At 37.2% G+C, this 22,102-nt stretch overlaps 2 protein-coding genes across 2 annotated transcripts; one reads left to right on the top strand and one right to left on the bottom strand.

Moving 5' to 3' along the window:
- On the top strand, positions 1 to 13,395 carry LOC127644595 (ATP-dependent zinc metalloprotease YME1L1-like). Its single transcript, XM_052127846.1, has 18 exons — positions 1 to 147; positions 823 to 942; positions 1,099 to 1,279; positions 3,415 to 3,507; positions 3,622 to 3,731; positions 5,069 to 5,219; positions 6,004 to 6,087; positions 6,322 to 6,495; positions 6,886 to 7,038; positions 7,705 to 7,837; positions 7,933 to 7,995; positions 8,127 to 8,239; positions 8,338 to 8,493; positions 8,673 to 8,824; positions 10,356 to 10,482; positions 10,676 to 10,749; positions 11,201 to 11,287; positions 11,610 to 13,395. Exons 1-18 carry the CDS (start codon positions 115 to 117, stop codon positions 11,751 to 11,753), a joined length of 2,148 nt encoding a protein of 715 aa, XP_051983806.1. The 5' UTR covers positions 1 to 114; the 3' UTR covers positions 11,754 to 13,395.
- A 421-nt stretch (positions 13,396 to 13,816) lies between these two features.
- On the bottom strand, positions 13,817 to 21,076 carry LOC127644594 (patched domain-containing protein 3). The gene is made up of 4 exons (XM_052127844.1): positions 20,360 to 21,076; positions 20,042 to 20,163; positions 19,793 to 19,938; positions 13,817 to 15,342 (listed from the first exon to the last, which is right to left on the bottom strand). Exons 1-4 carry the CDS (start codon positions 21,074 to 21,076, stop codon positions 13,817 to 13,819), a joined length of 2,511 nt encoding a protein of 836 aa, XP_051983804.1.
- Positions 21,077 to 22,102: the final 1,026 nt, after the last annotated feature.

Below are 22,102 nucleotides of genomic sequence, written 5' to 3'. Positions count from 1 at the left end.
GAAACATCGCAGTGTCGGCGAGGCGAGTTAAACAGAAGAGTACACCGGTGGAGGGCAATACATGTAACTTCAAATTAATAAACTCCTCAAAAGTTTGTCATAAGCTGATCGGAAATGTTTTCACTTTCAACTTCCCTACAGCCGCAGGTAACAAATGTTGTTCTGGAAAGCAGGTTTCATAACTACTTTAGTGCTCGCAGGCTAGTCGGTTAGCTAACACATACTCATAACGCTCATTGATTTATCACTCATCTAAATCTCTATATTTTAGCGAATAGTTATTCAAAACAATGCTGAATGCATATAGGGGTTTTGGCATGATATTGTTGGTCCTGACATTGGTTCATTCGTATTCGGAATAGATTTTGATCACTGTGTTATTGATGGGCATGTTATAAAACTGCTGTTAAGTAACCGAGTTGGGAAACCTTCTCACGTCAGATTCATTTACATTCACAAAAGACCATCAAACACTTCGCTACAAACAACAAACAACAAAACGCTATAAATATGATACGCGGGTAATATCATAAAATGTAAAAAAATATATATAATTTAAACTCGGAAATAATAAAACAAGAAATATTATATTAAACATTTCATTATCATTATTACATACAATTAGATTCTTAGATTGTTTTATTTATTAAATAAACAACAAATATTTAAGATTGCTGCTGCACTTATTATTTTCTTTTTTATGCTGATAATAGGGGGACTTTTGAAATTCCCTGTTTAGAATAATTTAATGTAAAAATGGCCTATATAGTGTATGTAAATAATATGCTAATGAAACGCTGGATTTTGCTGTTTGTCCCTCAGGTAACAGTCCAACTGAGTCACCTCATTAATGCCCTGCACTCTCTGAAGGGTTCATTGTGCAGCAGTACTTCAGTCAATCACAGAGACAACACGCCAGAACCAGATCTGAACCACACAGAGGTATTTGCATTCATCATTACATCAGTGTACGTGTCCCATGCAATCAAAAGTTTCATGGCAATGTGCCCAAATGTGTATGACCTAAAATGATGTGCATTTCTTAAAATATTTTTTCCCTTCCTTGTAACTTTGTATCTGTGGATTTGTGCTGGAAAGCCATTATGGAGCTTCGGGGACTTGGGTCTGACAGATCTAGGAGTGGCTCAGTTGGATGAGCTGGTGGACAGACTTCTGCCCTGCGTTACTCAGTTGGAGTCACCCTCACCACTAAAGACTGTGCCAAACATCTGGAGGACTTCCCACCTCTCCTCAGGCACCTTCTTTCACAACAAACATGGTGAGAAACAAACATTATTTTATACTGAATTCTGCTTTTCAAATCCTCCTTAATTAGTTTTAGATTAATACTAAATACAATGCTGTTTTTGTAACATACATTTTTGTTTTTAATACCATTTCAGGGCTCAATTCTATGGCCTTAAATATCTGTAATGCCTGTAGTACAGTTTTTTACTTGCCCTGCCAACCTTTCACTGGTTCCACCTTAAAAAGAAAAAGTATAAGTGTATATACTTTATTTTTTTTAAGTATATAAAAGTTTAAGTATATTTTTGTGTGTATGTGTCAGAATTAATATTTATATTTTTTCATTAAATGTTACATTTTCTTTGCATTAATAACATTCAAGCTAGACTGCAAGCTCTCAAGTTGAGTAAAATATGATTTCTATTGCTGTAGCACAGTTCATTCAGTAGCAGCATACTGGTGCAGGATACATTGCCTGGGTGTACATGGGTTAAATTAATACTTCACCAAAAATTTTTAATTTTCATAATTTACTCACCATCATACCATCCCAGATGTGTATGGCTTTCTTCTAAAAAGAGTTTTAGAAAAGTATCTCAGCTCTTTAAGCCAATACTATGCAAGTGATGCTCGAGAAATCACAAAGGCAGCATACAAGTAATCCTCCAGTGACTCCAGTGGTTAAATTAATACCTTCAGAAGCTACATAATCTGTGTAGGTGAGCAACATATCAATATTTAAGTCCTTTTTTTACTATAAATCTCCACTTTCAAAATCATCTCTTTTTTTTTTTTTTTTTTTTTGACTATGCTTTCTTATTGCATATCACCTCCTACTGGTCAGGGCTGATCTAATGGCAATTTTCCACTGCACGTTATGTTTTGACTCGACCCTACTTGCGTTACTTTTCTGAGCTTGCTTTTCCACTGCTGTTTAGTGCCGCCTCAACATGGGTGGGATTAAAGGCTGATCGTCATATTTGGCCTGCCTCTAATGGGTGACATAATCTTAAACGCGACACTAAACAATAACACGACCGCTAGCTGTTAGCTACTAGCTCATTGTGCTTCATAAAGCAGTTGTTGCATGGTGATTTTACACAAGTGTAACAGTTAAATTGGCCTGGTTGTTTTAGACACAAGCTTTCCAGTAGCTGCTCAACTAAATAAAGTGAAGCTTTCAAGTAGAGTATAGAGTTAAAGTACCATCCTCCATCGTGGACTCCAGCTATGGCTGAGTCCAGGGCAGTCTCCCTCCAATTGCTTTCTGCTCTAGATAGCATCCATTTGGTCAAATCACTTCCTCTTTTCCTTGATGTTTCTGTAGTCACATTTACGTTTTTTTTTTTTTTTACTTTTCCCTACTCTGTTGGTAGGTATGGTGGTAGCCGTGTGCGGCCAACAGCAAGTGAATAGTGACTAGAAATTTGTAGCTCAAACAATCACATAACGGAAACAAAAGTAATCTATATGACTACAGTGTTTAAATTCCTATCTACAGAAGCTATATGAAAGGTGTGGGTGAGAAACAGAACAATATTTTTAAGTAATTTTCTAAAGCTACACTTTAACAGTGAAAATAAACAGGTACCACATGTGACATTCAGATGTGAAAGTGGAGATTTAGAGTAGTAAATAAATTAGATTTTTGGAGCTACAAAGTCTGATCTCACATCAGCTTGCATTGTATGGACCAACAGTGCTGAAATATTCTTCTAAAAATCTTGATTTGTGTTCTGAAGAAGAGAGAAAGTCATACACATCTGGGATGGCACAAGGGTGAGTAAATTAAAAGAGACTTTTTGTTTTTGGTTGAATTATCCCTTTAACAATTGATCTGTTTCTCACCCACACCTATCATATCACTTCTGAAGATATGGATTTAACCACTAGAGTTGTTTGGATTAGTTTTATGTGCTTTCTGCAGTTTCAAAGTTCTGGCCACCATTCACTTGCATTGTTTGGACCTACAAAGCTCAGATGTTCTTCTAAAAATCTTTGTTTGTGTTCTGTAGAAGAAAGTAAGTCATACACATCTGGGATGGCATTAGGGTGTGTAAATTATGAGAGAATAATAGCTGTGCAACATTTTAATTTTGGATTATGTATTGATAAATCAGTTTGTCATATATAAATAACCAACTGTTTCCTTAATCTTTTGTTCAGGGTTTTCAAGAATGGGTGGGGTTACTCATCTGTTCTCTAGACGGAACAAGTCACCTCTCCAAACACTATCTACAGATCTCAAATATTTGCCATGTAAGGTCTACAGTTTTAATTATTCATTTGTCACACAGTAAACAGGTAGCTTCATTTGAAAAGTGTGATCTGTGTTGGTAGCTAACATTACCAAGCTGTGATCTGTGTTTACAGTGTTGGTCCCAAATCGAGGCTTTAAAACTCTGAAGTCCAAAACGCGCCGTCTCCAGGGTGGCTATGAGAGTTCAGTGGAGCCTGAGGGATTCACGCCATCCTTTATGAAGGTCACCACCACAGCAATATAATGCTCGTCTATTCTGTAGCATACTGTCAGTTACCACAGACAGTCATTCTGACTCGTCCCTAAAACAAACAATATTTGAATTACAGTAATTCAATTGTAATGGAAGGCAATGTGCATGTCCTATTTTTGTTAAAGTGCTTTTATTAATTCTTCTGTAGAAAAATGTGTTGTTTGCACTATAAAGTTGTCGAAATCATTCTTTAAGATGTGGGAATATTGTTCCGGGCATATGAAACCTTGTATGCATCAAGTGGAGTATCATGGTTGTCTTGTTACAGGGTCCCCGACTTCATGCACGAAGTCCCTTTCAGTCTTTAAAAAGCGGCTGAGGATAAATTATTTTCGTGAGCACTTGACCATAAAATCATAAAAAGAATAATATTTATATATATATACACATATACAGTACTGTGCAAAAGTTTTAGGCACTTGTGAAAAATGTTGCATAGTGAGGATGTCTTCAAAAATAATGCCATAAATAGTTTTCATTTATCACTTAATGTCATACAAAGTCCAGTAAATATAAAAAAAAGCTAAATCAATATTTATTGTGTCCACATTTGCCTTTTTAAAACAAACCCAATTCTCCTAGGTACTCTTGGACACAGTTTTTCTTGGTTGTTGGCAGATATGATGTACCAAGCTTCTTGGAGAATTTGCAACAGTTCTTCTATCCATTTAGGCTGTCTCAATTGCTTCTGTCTCTTCATGTAATCCCAGACTGACTTAATGTTCAGTGGGGGGCGTTGTGGGGACCATGACATCTGTTGCAGAGCTCCCTGTTCTTCTAGTCTAATCTTTTCTATTTGCAAAAGTATTGTTTGGGATTTTCCTATTGACACGCTAAAGCTGAAGATTTAAATAACCATCTTAAGACAAATGTTTTTGTGAAACAACTTAAGTGCCTAAAACTTTTGCACAGTACTGTATATATTAATTTATTAATCGTGTTGCACTCTAATCTGTCTTGGATAGTATTTTTCAGTTGAAACTGTATTGCAGCACTTTTTATACTACTGTCTCCTTTAGATGAATCGCTTATGTTGTATTATTCCTCTTTTGTTAGTCTCTTTGGATAAGTGTCCGCCAAATGAAGAAATGTAAATGTTTACCAGCTTTACATGGTGAGGTGTTAAAAATGTGGATATAGCAAACAATTTCTAAAAGTTTTTATAAACCGATTATTTAGTTGAAATTACTTTCTGTGGTAATCGACTGCATTTCACAGATGATGTCTGAACACCTTGAATTGTATGTTCTGCACATTATAATGTGCTTTTGTGTTTATATTGGTGTTTTTATGTTTTGTCCATTTAGGGCTTGCTCACACGAGACAAAGTGCAAGAGGTTGAAACTTTGGACAAGATTCTTAAAAACAGGAACATTCCTGACGGTCAACATGATTCTTTTAAAACTGGTTTTGCAGAAGGCTTTCTCAAAGCGCAGGCCCTAACACAAAGATCCCAAGGCAAGTTGTCCTAGATTAACAACAAATAATGAATACAGATAAACCAGGTTTTTAGTGTATGACTACTGTCCTGCTTTCTTTGTTTCCTTTTTCATTGTTGTATAAATATGAGAACTGTCAAAGTTAGCACGTTAACACGTGATTTGATTTAAAAGTTTTTTTTTTGTTTTTTTTAAATGGCTTTTAAACATTTATTTCAATATGTCATTGTAACAGTTTCATTCTTTTCTGTGTGATCTGAAAAACCTGATCAGAACCTTCCGATTCTATTTCGAATGTATCGGAGGCGCTGCGCAAGTGTCTCAAGTCAATTCAAAATGGCTTTATTGGCATGACTATAAACAATAACATATTGCCAAATCTGAGAATGTATGTAAATGAACAAAATGTTAAAATCACTGTCACACATAAATTATGAGTCATTTGAACTCTTTGTTTAAAGATTAATCTTCATAGAAGCTCAACTAGTGAAATATCACCCACGAGTGAAACACAGTCATTCATAGAAAGCTAAATACTAGCGGAGGCACCGATACCTCTACACATGGTTTCATCCATAAAGCAGGGGGAATGTTGTTTTAATATTTAGTCATTGCCGTTTTGAATTCAGTATTTGAGTTAGGAGCGTTGTTGCATAAATCTAAGTTACGAGCATCATCCATACAGATGACAAACCAAATAACTGCATAGGTCAGTGTTTTTGTTTTCTTGGAACTGAATGAGTTCACATGTAAACTACGAAAACAATGTAAAAAAAAATAGTTTTTCTTCTCATCTGCAATAGGATCATTAAGAAGGATACGACTGATTCTGTTGGTGCTTTTGCTGGTAGGCCTGTATGGTCTCTCAAAAACACCTTTCTTATCAGGTAAATGCTTGAATAATTTTTGTCATGTGTGTGTCAGATCTTTGAATATGCAATCAAAATCGGTAGTGAATGTTGCATGTTCTGTAGTGTAGTGGATTGTATCTTGTTGGTGTGTTCCTCCTTTGCATCGAGGCCTTCAGTGTTTTGGAGAATGCTCTGTGGAGTGGTGTGTGTGTGTGTGTGTGTGTGTGTGTGTGTTTGAAGCGTGAACTGTAATGTAACCATTCCGGACAGTGCGATTCCGAACCACATCAGGCCTGGACTCGGCAGTGGATCCTGTCCAAATGAAGAATGTCACCTTCGAGCATGTGAAGGGTGCGGAGGAGGCCAAGAACGAGTTGCAGGAGGTGGTCGAGTTTCTCCGCAACCCACAGAAATTCACTGTTTTGGGAGGAAAATTGCCTAAAGGTAAGACCACAAATTTGCAGACAAGACTCCTTGTCAGAACTAAGTAATTAATTCAAGCTGAAGCGTTATTTCTGCAACACAAGCGCAACCAAACAGAATTACAAAAATAAACATCGTTTTCAAACAGCTTTCCTGAACAGTCCCCCCCATCTGCTGTTCGTCGAAAAAAATGTTGACAGCATTGGCTGAGTTAATGTTGCTGTAGTCTTAAATTTTAAACTCCACCAAAAAAGTGTTAATGTTTTTGAGGAAATCAACCTTCAAATGGCTTCCTTAATAGTTGTCTCTGCATATTAAGCTGGACTAGGATGCATTATTTTTAACATTTAAAAAGGTTACACACTTCAGCTTTAAGCCAAACCTACACTCACAACAGGGTTTCTTTTGCAGGAATTTTGTTGGTTGGGCCTCCAGGTACAGGCAAGACACTGTTGGCCCGTGCAGTAGCGGGAGAGGCAGATGTGCCATTCTACTATGCATCTGGCTCTGAGTTTGATGAAATGTTTGTTGGGGTCGGTGCCAGTCGAATCAGAAACCTTTTCAGTGAGTACTTCATGTGTTCTAGCTGCAGCCCTATGCTGGCATTTCTGTGAGTTTTGCTTATGCATGTTAGTAGCTTGCTAATAATTGATTACTTTCAGCTAATTACTAAAAGACTACATACACTCACCGAGCACTTTGAGAAACACATGTACACCTACTTAATAATGCAGTTCTCTAAATGGCCAACCGTGTGGCAGCAGTGCATAAAATCCATCCAACCATCAGAATGGGGAAAAATGTGATATCGACCATGGCATGTTTGTTTGTGCCAAATGGGCTGGTTGAGTATTTCTTTAGCTGCTGATCTCCTGGGATTTGCACACACAACAGTCTCTAGAATTGACTCAGAATGGTGCCAGAAAACATCCTGTGAGCGGCTTTTCTGAAGACGGAAAATTGTCGATGAGAGAGGTCAATGGCGAATGGCCAAACTGATTCAAGCTGACAAAGACTATGGTAACTTGGATAACACCTCTGTACAATTGTAGTGAGCAGAATAGCATCCCAGAATGCACAACATCGAACCTTGAGGTGGATGGGCTACAACAGCAGAAGAACACATTCAGCTCTTTAAAAGGAACATAGTGTTACTAATAAAGTGCTTGATGAGTGTATAGTATGCAGCCTGCACACATAGTTATGTAATATTCCTTATTCATCCTCTAGGGGAGGCTAAAGCTAATGCTCCTTGTGTCATCTTCATTGATGAGCTGGACAGTGTGGGAGGAAAGAGGATTGAGTCTCCTATGCATCCCTATTCTAGACAGACTATTAATCAGCTTCTAGCTGAGATGGATGGGTGAGTCGTATTTAAGTCTAATAGCATTGCATTTTGTAAAATCTATTGTTCATTGAAGAGTTGCCTTTACTGAATTTATTGTTTAATGTCTGCAGGTTTAAGCCAAATGAAGGTGTCATCATAATTGGTGCAACAAACTTCCCTGAAGCTTTAGATACGTATGTAAAACCTTACTGCAGTACTTTGCAGCTGCTTAAATAGTATATTTTAAAAGACTATAAGAAAAATGTATCTGGGGTTGTTTGTTAGACATTTAGTCAGAAGATCTGAATTGTCTCTTGTTCCCTAGTGCTTTGATCCGGCCAGGCCGTTTTGATATGCAGGTCACCGTCCCCAGACCAGATGTGAAAGGCCGCACTGAAATCCTCAAGTGGTACCTCAAGAAAATAAAAGTTGACACGGGTGTGTGGGAGAGAGTACATGTTATCAGATAGCATAAAATAAATGTGTGCCAGCACTCTAGATAAACACAAATGTCATTGTCTTGTCTGGCCATCCAGCTGTGGAGGCAGAGGTCATTGCCAGAGGGACAGTGGGTTTCTCTGGTGCCGAGCTGGAGAATCTTGTTAACCAGGCTGCGTTGAAGGCAGCCGTGGACGGTAAAGACATTGTGACCATGAAGGAGCTGGAGTTTGCTAAGGACAAAATACTGATGGGTTAGAGTCTTTCACTTTTTATGCATGTTGGGAAGTGTAATAAAGTCTTCTTTAGAAAGATTTAGAGACCTCAGAGCTAACAAAGGAATAGTGATGTTCTCTTGGAAGGGTAGATACTTTGAGAACATTTGATGAACATTAATGAATACCTTTTGCTTTCCATTCACTTTCATGCACAGGCCCAGAGCGCAGGAGTGCAGAGATCGATGATAAGAATAAAGAGATCACAGCATACCATGAGTCAGGCCATGCCATTATTGCATACTACACCAAAGATGCCATGCCTATAAATAAAGCCACCATAATGCCGAGAGGCCCTACTTTGGGACATGTGAGTAACATTTGTTGCTTATTGTTTGTGTTGTGCCTTGGGAAAGCGAGCTAAAATAATTATATTTGATCATTATTCAGCCTTTTGACAATATTTAATATGTTTTCCCCTAATCAAAGGAACCATTATTTTGACAAAATAGCCATTGTACCAAAGTAGATTTAAAATGTTTAAAACAAGAATAAAATACAGTAAAACTCTACTTTTAACACAGTTTTCATTAATGTCAAAATATGTTTTCCTATCCCAGTTTAATGTTCATTGCTAATTAAATGCACATCAACCATCAGTATAGGGAAAAATGTGATCTCAATTATTTAGACTGTGGCATGATTTTTGGTACTCAGATAAACCCCTCTGTACAATCGTAGTGAGCAGAATAGCATCTCAGAATGCACAACACATTGAACCTTGAGGTGGATGGGCTACAACAGCAGAACACTACATTGGGCAAATTGTTAGGACCATAGTGTTCCTAATAAAGTGCTTGGTGAGTGTATAAGCCATTCATGGGTTTACCTCCCCCAAAAAATATAAACACAGCCTCCCAGGCACTATCAAAACATTGATGTTTATAGTTTGAACAGCTCCACCCATACCTTTCTAGCTCAACCTATAGTGTGAGTTTGGGGCGTGGCTACTTGTTGTAAGCTGTTCAGCTGAAAGAATACGAAAATCCATGTCAGATGTGTACAGAGTAGAAATGTAGCTTCACCTACAGATTTTAAAGCTAAAATTCAAAGACTTGCTAAAAGACACTGAGAACAGCGTTAAAACAGAGTGAACATTGGCATCACATTTAGAAGGTGGAGGACTTAAACGGAATTTTTTGGATTCAGTGGAGATGCTGAACTTGCCGAGTGGCTTCTCACACAAGTAATACCCATGTATTGCCACACAAGTTAGCTCATTACTGTTGAGCTCTAGGTAAATTCATAAGATTCTTGGAATATGTATGTTTACACTTACTAATTACCAGAAGAACCATCCTACTTCATGTGCTGTATCCCCCGCACCGCATACCTAGCTGGCAATGTTATCGGAAGACCGATTCCTCTGCCATGCTTTCTGTCTGGTGTGCATATGTTATAGTGGTATTGTTCATTATGACGTTAAACATTTATCACCTTCTACTTGGTATTACCTATTTGTTCATATGGAATCGTAGAGAGTAAAAGACTGTGAAGGGGTGTTGGCAAAGGTTGCCAGTAGTAGCGTAGAAAAGGCATACTTCACCATTAAATTAGCACAATAAAAGTTTAGATTTACAAATTTCATTTATATGATCCAATATAACAATACATATTCAAAAGAAGTATTTATATACAGGTATTTTTACAGAATAATTCCTGGATTAAAGTTCATAAAACTATCTACCTCAAAAGATCTCAAGTGTTTAGTTAAAAGTAAATCAAATGTGCCATCAAGATGAGAACTTGTTAGAGATCCAAGTTGCACCTTTATTTCAATGGAACATATTAAGTGAAAGACGGTCTGCATTGATTTAACCCTTTTTTTTTTTTTTCTGTAGGTGTCTCTGCTTCCAGAGAATGACCGCTGGAACGAGACTCGTGCTCAGCTGCTGGCCCAGATGGACATCAGTATGGGTGGCCGAGTGGCAGAGGAACTTATATTTGGCAGTGAGAATATCACCACTGGTAGGTTCCTGTAATGTTCGGTATTGCATTGCCATTTAAAATATTGTATATTTATTGTACTGTACCTGCTTAAAGGCGATATGATTGTGTTGTAGAACGACCTGACTGTATTATGCAAATATCCTCTGCATGAATAGTAAAGAAGCTGTAAAGATATTATGTTTAATCTATGTAATTTTTTATTATCACATAGGAGCATCAAGTGATTTTGACAGCGCCACAAAAATAGCCAAAATGATGGTGACCAGATTTGGCATGAGTGAAAAGGTTTGTCATATTTGTAATCTTTTTGAACTGAAATATACACCTTGTCATTTTCAGATGTGGTCAAAACAGTCTAGAATACTTATGTAATATTACGTATGTAATAGCAGTGTTCAAAACCTAGTGAGCTGGCATTTTAATCCATTGTATGTGTGTTCTCAATGTAAAGGCTGTTCCAAACAGTATGCTGTCCTCACCTCATGTTAGAGTATTCTATTGTCAGCTTAGCAACATGATAACTTTAAGCTATTTTGAAATCAGTTGTAATTGTCAACTATATCTTACACTTTTCTTGAGGTTGCTCCTTATGTAGAGTCTTTCAAATCAGTCACTTATGAGTTTCTGAATACTGCCTATGTAAACCAGAAGATGGTTGCTTATCTAGGGGTTTGGACCAGGGCTATTTTCTGAATAGGAATACTTAATTTTTGTGGTTGTTTTTCTTTTGTCATAGTTGGGTGTCATGACATATGCTGACCTCACCAAGCAGAGTCCAGAAACACAGGCTGCCATTGAACAAGAAGTCAGGATACTTCTGAGGGTAAACTTTGGTCTAATCAGGCCATCCACACTAGCCAAACCAGTCCTACAACATGTGAAGGACAGTATTAAAACCACATTACTTATGCAGGTTCTCATTTATGTGATGATATTAGCATACACTGGCTTTCAAGGGGAAGTCAAATAATACAATTCTGATTTTTAATGGATTTTATTTTTATGAATAACACCCACAAACATTTTTCTTAGCTGATTTCTGTGTTTGAACTGGAGTCCCCTATGTATGCTTTAATTTTCATTGATTTAAATTGGTTAAATTCTCTAAAGATTTTTTGTCTTATATAATTTTGCTCTTGGTCTAGGATTCCTACGAGCGTGCAAAAGTACTCCTGAAGTCTCATGCTAAAGAGCACAAAAACCTAGCTGAGGCTTTGCTGCGGTATGAGACATTGGACGCCAAAGATATCCAGTTGGTCTTGGAGGGAAAGATGGTAAAAAGCAGATGAGAGCTCACCAGGACTGTTATGCGGTGGGGAAGAGGAATGGAGCCTTGAAAGACATGAATGTACATATACAACCAAGAGCTTGGTAGGCCTACACTTTCCATTAATAATTGTATCATTTTCTGAGCCACATCTCTGAAAATAGTTTGTTTTACGCAATACAAGCTATAAAACAAGCTCCTTCATGGGATTTTATTTTTAAAGACATCACGAAATATCCCCAGCTTTATATATTATTGTTATTATTATTCTGCTGCATCCGTTTCAGTGTTTCACTGAACAATTGACTGGATGTGCTGCCGTATTTGTAGTAGCGCAGAGGCCAATTTTGAATAAATTGTCAAGCTGTAAGCAATGGTCCCATCTACTAATCAGTAACAAATCGCTGTGCACCTTGTTTGAGCCACAATTGTGTGAGCCAAGTTGAGTATACTGTATGTTTCATGGTGGCCTTTGAGAAATGTAAGAATTTATTTTTTACTGAGGGACTGTGGAATGTTTCAATGCACACTTTTCCTGGAATATTTATGATTTTGAAATGCACATCATATTATCTGCTTGTAACCAATGCTGCTTCAGATATCCTTTAGTCACATTAAACAATCAGATCTCAACCCCAGTATGTTATCAGATAAACGATGTATAATTTGGATGTCATCACCCAGTTTGGACTCCCAATGACCACATGACTCGTTCTGTAATTTGTGCTCTCTTTCTGCACCTTCAGTCTCGTGACCTAAACAGGAATGTTTATACACCTGGATTGTAATGTGAATCATGTTAGATTCACATTATAAATCCTGTTTCCTAGATGGAGATTATGCATACTCTTGTGTTGTAGTGTAAAGTCTTCAACTAGTTAGTCCAAGGCTTGAGCTCTGTCCTTGGACCCCACTTTAAAAGCAGTTATAATTAATTGTACACAACAGTGCTCTTTTGAATGAGTATCTGAAAAATAAGTCAAATGATACAGTTTGGATTAAATTCTTTTTTCCCCCCAACTATTCAATCAAACTTGCTGTTACAAAAGCAAGACAGAAAAATCACTACACACCGTGCAATATGTTTTTCTAAAACATGCACATGCATCTTTCTAAACCCTGTTAGGTTCACATCCCAATGGTGACATTGGCTTTATTCAACATGTATTATTTATTCATGTACAGCAGCTCTACATCTATGAGTGTACTTAGCCTCCATGTATATCTTTTACCCAAGCTCGTTTTAGGTGTGTATATACAGTAAATATTTATACTCAATAAACTTAAACAAGGACACTGTATATAGATGTGCATATATTGAATTTTGTCTTAGAGTTTTGCCTGGTTTGTAAGTTCAAATGCTTTTTCTTTTAATTCTGTTGCACATGTAATAGTGAATGGGTTGAAATGAGCTGAAGTTAATTAAAAAACATCTAAATATATACCTCAGACTCTGCATGATTCATTATTTTCATATATTGTGAAACAGCCCTCTACATTGGAGGAACATTGCTATTATCAAATACAACCAAACAAATAGAAACATGTTTGACAACTATACACAATGACCCAAAAGGGTATTTGGACACTTACATTGTAAAGCAATTCTAAATTAAAACAAAGTATTTGCACTTTTTCAACTTCGTGAAACATGTCAATTGTTAATGTCTTGTAATACACCTGTGAACTCTGCTAGGGCACCTGTTCAAACTTGAGTGCAAGTAAAATTTACCTGTGGACCAGTTGGTTAGGGTCTCATGTACACTACCATATACTTTGTAAAACAGTGACATTAGGAAATAAAAGCGTTTTCAAACTAAGACGGAATAGTGTGGACGTGGTTTCAAAAAGTGAAGTTTGTTTTGGGGGGGAAAAAAGTCTAGCAAAAGTTGTTTCTGGTGCAATGAAATTCATGCATTTTTAAGTGACTACTTTTTAAGCCACTTTATATAATTGGCCTACCCCTTAAACTCTTCATTAATATTTGTGATTTAAAAAAAAAAAAATACATATCAAGTAAAATGTTTATTTTTAAAAAGAATAATTGATCTGGAAGGTACACACATTGCAGAAAGATATTTGAATTTAGTGCCGAGACAACTTGTGGCAAAAGCCAAAGAAAGTGAGAAAAACTGGAATAAAAGCAATACCATGAAGTAGTCCAAACATAATGACCAGGAAAACGATGGTGAAGAGTGTTCTGAATATGTAGCATGTTGAAGCTGAAAGCACCACCACACCCACGATTGTAGACAGGGCTCCTTGAAGTATGGGATAGCCCAGGTGTGTCAGCGCCTCCACTACTCTCTCGTTCACATTGGACTTGAAACTGGATACAAATGTGTAAGTGATATGAGCAGAGAAATCCACTGAGAACCCGATGCAAATGACCAGGTTTATCATGGAGATGGAATCAAGGTTAATGTTTAGCAGTGCCATGAATCCGGTAACTCCCAAAATGACTGAAGCGATGGCAAAAGCCACCCACAATGCACAAAGTGGATTGGGAATTAACACAAGAGCAATGACCAGCATTACTGCTGTTGCAACACTCATGGTCTGAACAGTAATATGTCCAATCACAGTATATTGATCATAGTATATGAATGCTGGATGGTAGACCAACAGTGGATACGGGCAGTTCTCTGCTGTCTTTCGTAATGAATTCAGCATGATTTTCTCAGAAGAGATGGTAAATGTCTGAAGAAACAGACGTGAAGCGGTTATATCATTATTGGTTATCTTGACGTCCTGTTTGAGCATTGGATTTTGGTCCAGAAACGGATACAAATTAGTTTTAAATGTAGTCTCTGAGCTTATTTCATTATGATTTTCCGACGCATACTTTTCGAAAGAATGAAGCCAAGATGTTGACAAGTTCTTGACAAAATCCAGCTCTTGAAACTGTATGATACATGACTCAAGTTGATTGCGTTCACTTTCCTCCCAATATGGAAATGTGCTGTTCACTGCTACCATTACATTTGGACCATAATAATCAAAATATGTCTTTTCAGCCTCATAGTATTGGACAATATATGATTCATCAAGTGCAAGGTTCTTGAGATCAATGCCCTCCTTTAGTCTCAGGCACCCATAAACACTAATCGCAATGTAAATGAGGTATATAAAAAATATTAAAGCTTTAGTCCAAACTCTTGTCACAAATGGTCCATAGTACTTTCTGAAGAACAGCGTCATTGGGAGCTCTTTCTCTGTCCCTGTGTTATGATCGTAAGCTCCTCCAACACAGCAGATGGAGAATGCTTTGGACTGTCCTGGTGGACAATCCTCTGGGACTTTCATGCAAGTCAACCAATGTCTGTTTTCCCCCTCCCTTCTACCATTCAGAGCCAGACATGCTCCAAAGAAAGTGATGTTATACAGGTAGCAGAACAAAACGGCTGTGCCAGCATAGAGACAGAAAGACTGTACAGAGCCAAAGGGGTTGTTGTAGCTGAGGTAGAAGGCTAGCACATCCGTCAGGGTGGTGATGGTGATGGAAATAGCTGCCTCCCTGTAGGTTTCGGCCATGCGATCTGGCACTGTGTCTTGAACATTAGTCCGTTGCCAGCTGGAGATCATGATAAACATGTCATCGATACCAATCCCTGAAAAAGAAGATTCAGATTTTTCATTTCTTGGAGCAGTTCTGTTGGGGGCAAGTCAGGACAAAAGACCAAACTTAATAGAGTGCAACAGTCAGGTTCCGGAAATAAAATTCCCATTTATTTTCTCCATATACTAAGTGATTTTTATCACTAATTATAAACCTAAGACAGACCTGCTGTGAGCTCAGATTTAATCGATGGTACGGTATATACTTCTGTTCAAGCTATCAATCCATGCTATATCAACTTAATTAAAAGAAAAATGTTTAAAAGTGGAATTCCTGTTGAAGAACTACACTACCCATGATCCTGAAGAGAAAAGATCCACCAATCAGAGAATCGTTGCAGACCGCCCATTCCATTACACACTATGAATGATGCAATTGAGTCTCCATACATCCTCAATACTTATATATATCTGAATATTTGTCATAACATTATAATGTTCCTATACATATAATCAACAACTTTAAATCAACATTTTTATGTCTTCCCATCAGTTTTAATTAAATTACATTATTCACAATGCTTCATGGGATTATTCCCTTATTAAAGACTTTAGGTACTCAGTCTCGTACCTTCGTCTTTTAGACTCTGAATTTCAAATACTTTGTTTCTAATCAAAGCTTGCAATTATGTGATTCATCTTGGAGCTAGTTGACTTGGTTCATGGCTTAGAATGCTTTTATTAAGGGTTTTATGAAATTCCTATGGAGAAAAAATTAAAGGGAAAACCCCTTCCTGAACCTAGACAGTTGAAAAAGTGGATGGGCACTGTTGCGCTCTATTACAGTTGAAGCCAGAAGTTTACATACACTTTAGAAAAATACATTTAAACTCAGTTTTTCACAATTCCTGACATTTAATCGTAGAAAACATTCCCTATCTTAGGTCAGTTAAGATCACTACCTTATTTTAAGAATGTAAAATGTCAGAATAATAGTGGTGAGAATTATTTATTTCAGCTTTTATTTCTTTAATCACATTCCCAGTGGGTCAGAAGTTTACATACACTTTGTTAGTATTTGGTAGCATTGCCCTTAAATTGTTTAACTTGGGTCAAACGTTTTGGGTAACCTTCCACAAGCACAAGTTGCTGGAATTTTGGCCCATTCCTCCAGAGAGAACTGGTGTAACTGAGTCAGGTTTGTAAGCCTCCTTGCTCGCTCATGCTTTTTCAGTTCTGCCCACAAATTTTCTATCGGATTGAGGTCAGGGCTTTGTGATGGCAACTCCAATACCTTGACTTTGTTGTCCTTAAGCCATTTTGCCACAACACACCATTTGTGACTTCCTGGCTGATGTCTTGAGATGTTGCATCAATATATCCACATACTTTTCCTTACACATGATGCCATCTGTTTTGTGAAGTGCACCAGTCCCTCCTGCATCAAATCACCCCTACATCATGATGCTGCCACCCCCATGGTTCATGGTTGGGATGATATATATTTGGATTGCAAGCATCACTCTTTTTCCTCCAAATATAACAATGGTAATTATGGCCAAACAGTTATATTTTTGTTTCATCAGACCAGAGGACATTCCTCCAAAAAGATCTTTGTCCCCATGTGCACTTGCAAACTGTAGTCTGGCTTTTTTATGGTGGTTTTGGAGCAGTTGTTTCTTCCTTACTGAGCAGCCTTCCAGGTTATGTCGATATAGGACTTGTTTTACTGTGGATATAGAAACTTGTCTACCTGATCATCCAGCATCTTCACAAGGTCCTTTGCTGTTGTTCTTGGATTGATTTGCACTTTTCGCACCAAACTACGTTCATCTCTAGGAGACAGAATGCGTCTCCTTCCTGAGCGGTATTATGGCTGCGTGGTCCCATAGTATTTATACTTGCGTATTATTGTTTGTGCAGATGAATGTGTTACCTTCAGGTGTTTGGAAATTGCTCCCAAGTATGAACCAGACTTGTGGAGGTTCACAATTGTTTTTCTGAGGTCTTGGCTGATTTCTTTAGATTTTTCCAATGATGTCAAGCAAAGAGGCACTGAGTTTGAAGGTAGGCCTTAAAATACATCCACAGGTACAATTCAGTACAACTCCAATCAGAAGCTAATTTTCTAAAGATTTGACATAATTTTCTGGAATTTTCCAAGCTGGCACAGTTAACATAGTGTGGTGGTGGCGTAGTGGGCTAAAGCACATAACTGTAAATCAGAAGGTTGCTGGTTCGATCCCCATGGCCACCACCATTGTGTCCTTGAGCAAGGCACTTAACTCCAGGTTGCTCCGGGGGGATTGTCCCTGTAATAAGTGGACTGTAAGTAGATTTGGATAAAAGCGTCTGCCAAATGCATAAATGTAAATGAAGTGAATGTAAATTTTGATCCACTGGAATTGTGATAGTCAATTAAAATCTGTCTGTAAACAATTGTTGGAAAATGACTCGTGGCATGCACAAAGTAGATATCTATAGTTTGCTAATATAAATTCTGTGGAGTGGTTAAAAATGTTAGGTTTTAATGACTTCAACCTAAGTGTATGTAAACTTCTGACTTCAACTGTAGATCATTCTAAGGAAACATTTGTGTCCATCAGGATTGTTGGGATTTAGTTTTTTTAATCATTTATTATTATTTCTATTAACATTGTCAATACTGCTAAACTTTTTTAAGAAATCATATTATCACAATCCCACAATCCCAGGCCCAAAACACTAGGGCTGTAACCGGCACAGACATTAGTAGACCATCAGAAGTGACACTTCCTACCCAATATTAAGATTAGTAGCTATCTCAGTGTGAGAATATGTGTTTACCCCCAATTCTACATATGTTGTAACAGCCATGTAAATTACACAGTTGATCCTATGTACACTGTCTTGCCAAAAAAAAAATTGCCATTTGGATTTAAATCTGGGGTTGCTTCAATTGGTCAGGTCTTGAATCAGCAACATTATGTGGCACTAAAATTAAGTCAGCTGAGTACCTGAATTTACTTAATGGCCAGGTTATCCCATCAATGGATTTATTTCTTCCCTGATGGCACAGGCATATTCCAGGACGACAATGCAAAGATTCCTTGGCCTCAAATTATGAAAGAATGGTTCAGGAAGCATGAGGAATCATTTTCACACATGAACTGGCCACAACAGAGTCCTGACCTTAACCCCATTGAAAGTCTTTGGGATGTACTGGAGAAGACTTTATGGAGTGGTTCGACTATCCTGTCATCAATACAAGATCTCAGCAAAAAAATTCATGCAGCTCTGGAAAGAAATAAGTGTTGTTTAGTTGCATAAGGTTGTCGAAACATTACATTGTAGAATGCCCCCCGTAATCAAAGCTAAATGCTGTATTGATGACGGGAGATTCGAAACACTCCGTAAAGTCTTCTCCAGTACAGCCACAAAACATTGCTGAGCCAAGACCTGACCAATTGAAGCAACCCCAGATCATAACGATTATTTAAATCCAAACAGCGAATTTTTTTTTGGCCAGGCAGTGTTTAACCCAAGAGTGCTACATTATTTCAATATGTTTGTACTTTGTGCCAAGAAAAATATTCAGTAAAAAACACATAACTTTAATTTCATCCCACACTTGAGACCTTAATAAGTTGACTTTACTCAATTGTTTGATTAAATCATTCCCTCAGTTGAATTGAGTATTGGCATCTACAAAACTTGCCTAAATTAACTTGGTGTTCACATAGAATTAAATTATCTATTTACATTAAGGTAACTAGATGCAAGTAGACTTAACTCAGATTTACTGTTTAAATATTGTTGTTTCTACAAACTAATTTTAGTTAACTTGTCTCAAATTCAGATGATTTTAACAGTTTCTAGGTCAATCATTAAAAAAACGTAATTCTCCACTGAAATACATTTACACCTATACTTCATTTGCACATGCACAAGGTGAACTGAAATAGAATTAACAGGGCCCAACTTAACCAAAGGGGACACACAGATCACCCTAATTGTGCCATCGCACAAAACAACTATTTGCAACAAATACTAGACAAAAGCCAAAAACCTCTGAATTCTTAATAACAACTTTTTAAATGCCCCCAATATGTTCCCTTTGACAGGAAAAATAATAAAACAATTCAAGCGCAAGGGATTATAGGTATTCTGCATAGCCTCATTTGGGGTTTTTTAACTCGTCGTTTGAGTTATTAAAACTTAAAATCTTAAGACTATAGATTTTTAAGATAAATAAGTTCAAGGAACATAGATATTTGAGTTATGAGCCCAAAACTTGAGATTTCAAATAAAATTGAATTAAGACATCTTGATCTGTTTCAACCATCTGCTAAAAAAGACTTGACATCACTCCTAATAAAATCTGTTTAAATCTATGAAATAATGTGACAACGGTCAGTATCCTGTTAATTATATCAGCAGGAAGTCTTGGTAACACAAACGGGGCTCAATTACATTTTTCAAAGAGGACTTAATTAAAATTTTAGAATAGATATCGTATCTTACCTAAAATAAGGAATGGAGAGGATGCCACAGTAATAACAAATGGGACGTTCATGAGTAATAGCAACCCAAAGCTGGATATCACCGATTGTGCAGTGGCAAATACCCCTAAAGAAGCCAGCCACACTTTATTCCTCACATTGTCAAGCCTGTTGGGTGAAGTAAACCAATATCAGATGTGCAATCTCAGAATACATTGGGGGGTTAACTTTAGAATAAAAAGCATTGCTTGGAGTATTATAAAGTACAAACCTCATGCAAGAAATAATTGAAAATGAGATGGCAAGGAAATAGGTGATTGCAAAAAGCTGAGTGACAGATGTGGTACTCTTCTCAAATTCCTGTTGCCTTGACATAGAGGTGAAATAGGATACCTAAGAACAAAAGCCAAATTATCCTTAATACCTTTTAATTACCAACAGTCATGTAAATGTGAGAATCATAAAATAACATTACAGCATGCATGAGGTTAATAATAGCCAATTAAATCCAAGTTTATTTAGAAACTAGTGATTTGTAGTGTAGGCCTGATATTTAGTAACAAAATGCAAACATTTGGATCCTACTTACTTCTGTGAGGGAGCTTGTAGTATTAGAGAGCAAGTTAACAAACTCCTGAAGCCAAATGTCTCCTGTATTGTTGTTCTCTTGCAAATAAAAGAAAAGTCGCATTGCCTTTGCACTTTCAACAACTCCGTTGTCATCTACCTCCACCTCACTTATGTCCTTTCCAAGGTGAATACAGTTGGATTCTGACTGACAATACACAGGGAACGTTATGTTGACCAAATTAATTTTGCTTGAATTGTAATTTAAGACGTCAAGCAATAGGTTGGGATAACATCTTCCATTCACCGTAGCGCAAATATCCGAGTACCCAAACTGCTTTGCGCCATGATTTGCGGTGATTCCTCTGACTTCTCCATCTATGCGCAGTATCTCATCTAATGCTCCAACACTCAGTATGTTTGTCTGACAGGAAAATATCAAAGAAGCAAAGACTCCATCAGTGTTCAATCGCAGAACTGACATTTGTGTGTCAATCTGGGGGAAAGTTTCTTGAAAGAAACGCCTCTCCACTTTGGCGCGACCGTTTTTCGGCGTGAACTGCTCCTCTATGTCATTGGACTTCAGGTCGTGCAGATAGAAAAATCCTCCTCCGAGAGCTGCGGACAACGCCAGCGGCAGAGTGACGAACCACCACGGATGAAGTCCTACGAATTTACCGATATTTTCCAAACACATCCGGATGGGCTTTTCGATGCAGTCTGTGATGCAGGACACCATGATGACTGCAAAGATGAGAACTGATCCACTCACCTGTGCTCTCTAACCATCACTGATGCTATATGAGCCTCATTTGAATAATTACAAACCATTCATTTCTTATTGTAAGTAAATTTGCATATCCTCATTTTGGGGAGGAGCTTGCATATTATTTTGATCAATAATACTAATAATATAGAATAGAAAGTTTTTTCCATGCATATTTTGAACTTATATAATAGATTTAAATGTAAACTTATTGAGAATATGCTCTTCAAATTTTAATAATAAAACATTTGTTTTTCCAAGTCCATTGGAATTGTCTTTAGTTTTTGATAAAACTAATTTGTGGTCATTGGCAAGAGATAACAGGTATAATGTCAGGTGGTATGTTTTTGTTTTTATTTATATATTACTATGTCTTCTACCAATTATTGTATTGTATGTTATGCTTTGTGCCACTGTAACTAAGTAAGTAATTGCCCTTTGGGGACAATAAAATTAAAGTTGAATGATGATATAACAAGGACACTAAGAATATCAAAAGAGCATTCATATTGCTGCAGGGCTCGCTAACAGTAGAACAAGAACACATTTCTAACACAAAGGATCTCTTCAGGCTTTGTCTTTTGTAATCTTGATAACTAATTAAGGGATTCGCCTCTGCTAGAATTACCTTTCAAACTCATAATCAAATGGTTCTGCTTTAAAGGAAGCAATTTTCTGAAGCAGTGAGCCCAGTACCTCCTGTATATTTGGAGGCAATTATCCTTTCCAGTGAAAGAACAAAGGACCTCTGAACTAGCAAACAATGAAAAACACACTTCAGAAGATTCTTTGATGTTTAGAAATCAGGTTATCTAGAGAAATACTGTATGTTTTCCTTTGTGCTGATTATCTTCTTAGTCTTCTCAGTGTTCCTCTTAAGGATGTAAGGACGTACCACATGTAAAAGTTTAGAATCGGTCACTAAAAATCCATATTAGTTGCCCACTTTATTTATTTATTAAAATTTTAGATTGGGGGAATGTGATCCCCATCAATATC

This window comes from Xyrauchen texanus, chromosome 6 (assembly GCF_025860055.1).
Source record: "Xyrauchen texanus isolate HMW12.3.18 chromosome 6, RBS_HiC_50CHRs, whole genome shotgun sequence".
Taxonomy (NCBI): domain Eukaryota; kingdom Metazoa; phylum Chordata; class Actinopteri; order Cypriniformes; family Catostomidae; genus Xyrauchen; species Xyrauchen texanus.
This window is presented reverse-complemented; position numbering and strand designations above follow the sequence as displayed.

What these genes read in the sequence shown, in the direction of transcription:
- LOC127644595 (XM_052127846.1), top strand. Translation starts at nt 115, where the DNA reads ATGTTTTCACTTTCAACTTCCCTACAGCCGCAG. An exon ending in CAGATCTGAACCACACAGAG is followed by an intron (nt 943 to 1,098) that starts GTATTTGCATTC and finishes TGTGCTGGAAAG; the next exon opens with CCATTATGGAGCTTCGGGGA. An exon ending in GGGAGGAAAATTGCCTAAAG is followed by an intron (nt 6,496 to 6,885) that starts GTAAGACCACAA and finishes TTTCTTTTGCAG; the next exon opens with GAATTTTGTTGGTTGGGCCT.
- LOC127644594 (XM_052127844.1), bottom strand. Translation starts at nt 21,076, where the DNA reads ATGGTGTCCTGCATCACAGACTGCATCGAAAAGCCCATCCGGATGTGT. An exon ending in CTACAAGCTCCCTCACAGAA is followed by an intron (nt 20,164 to 20,359) that starts GTAAGTAGGATC and finishes TTTTGTTCTTAG; the next exon opens with GTATCCTATTTCACCTCTAT. An exon ending in CTCTCCATTCCTTATTTTAG is followed by an intron (nt 15,343 to 19,792) that starts GTAAGATACGAT and finishes CTTCTTTTTCAG; the next exon opens with GGATTGGTATCGATGACATG.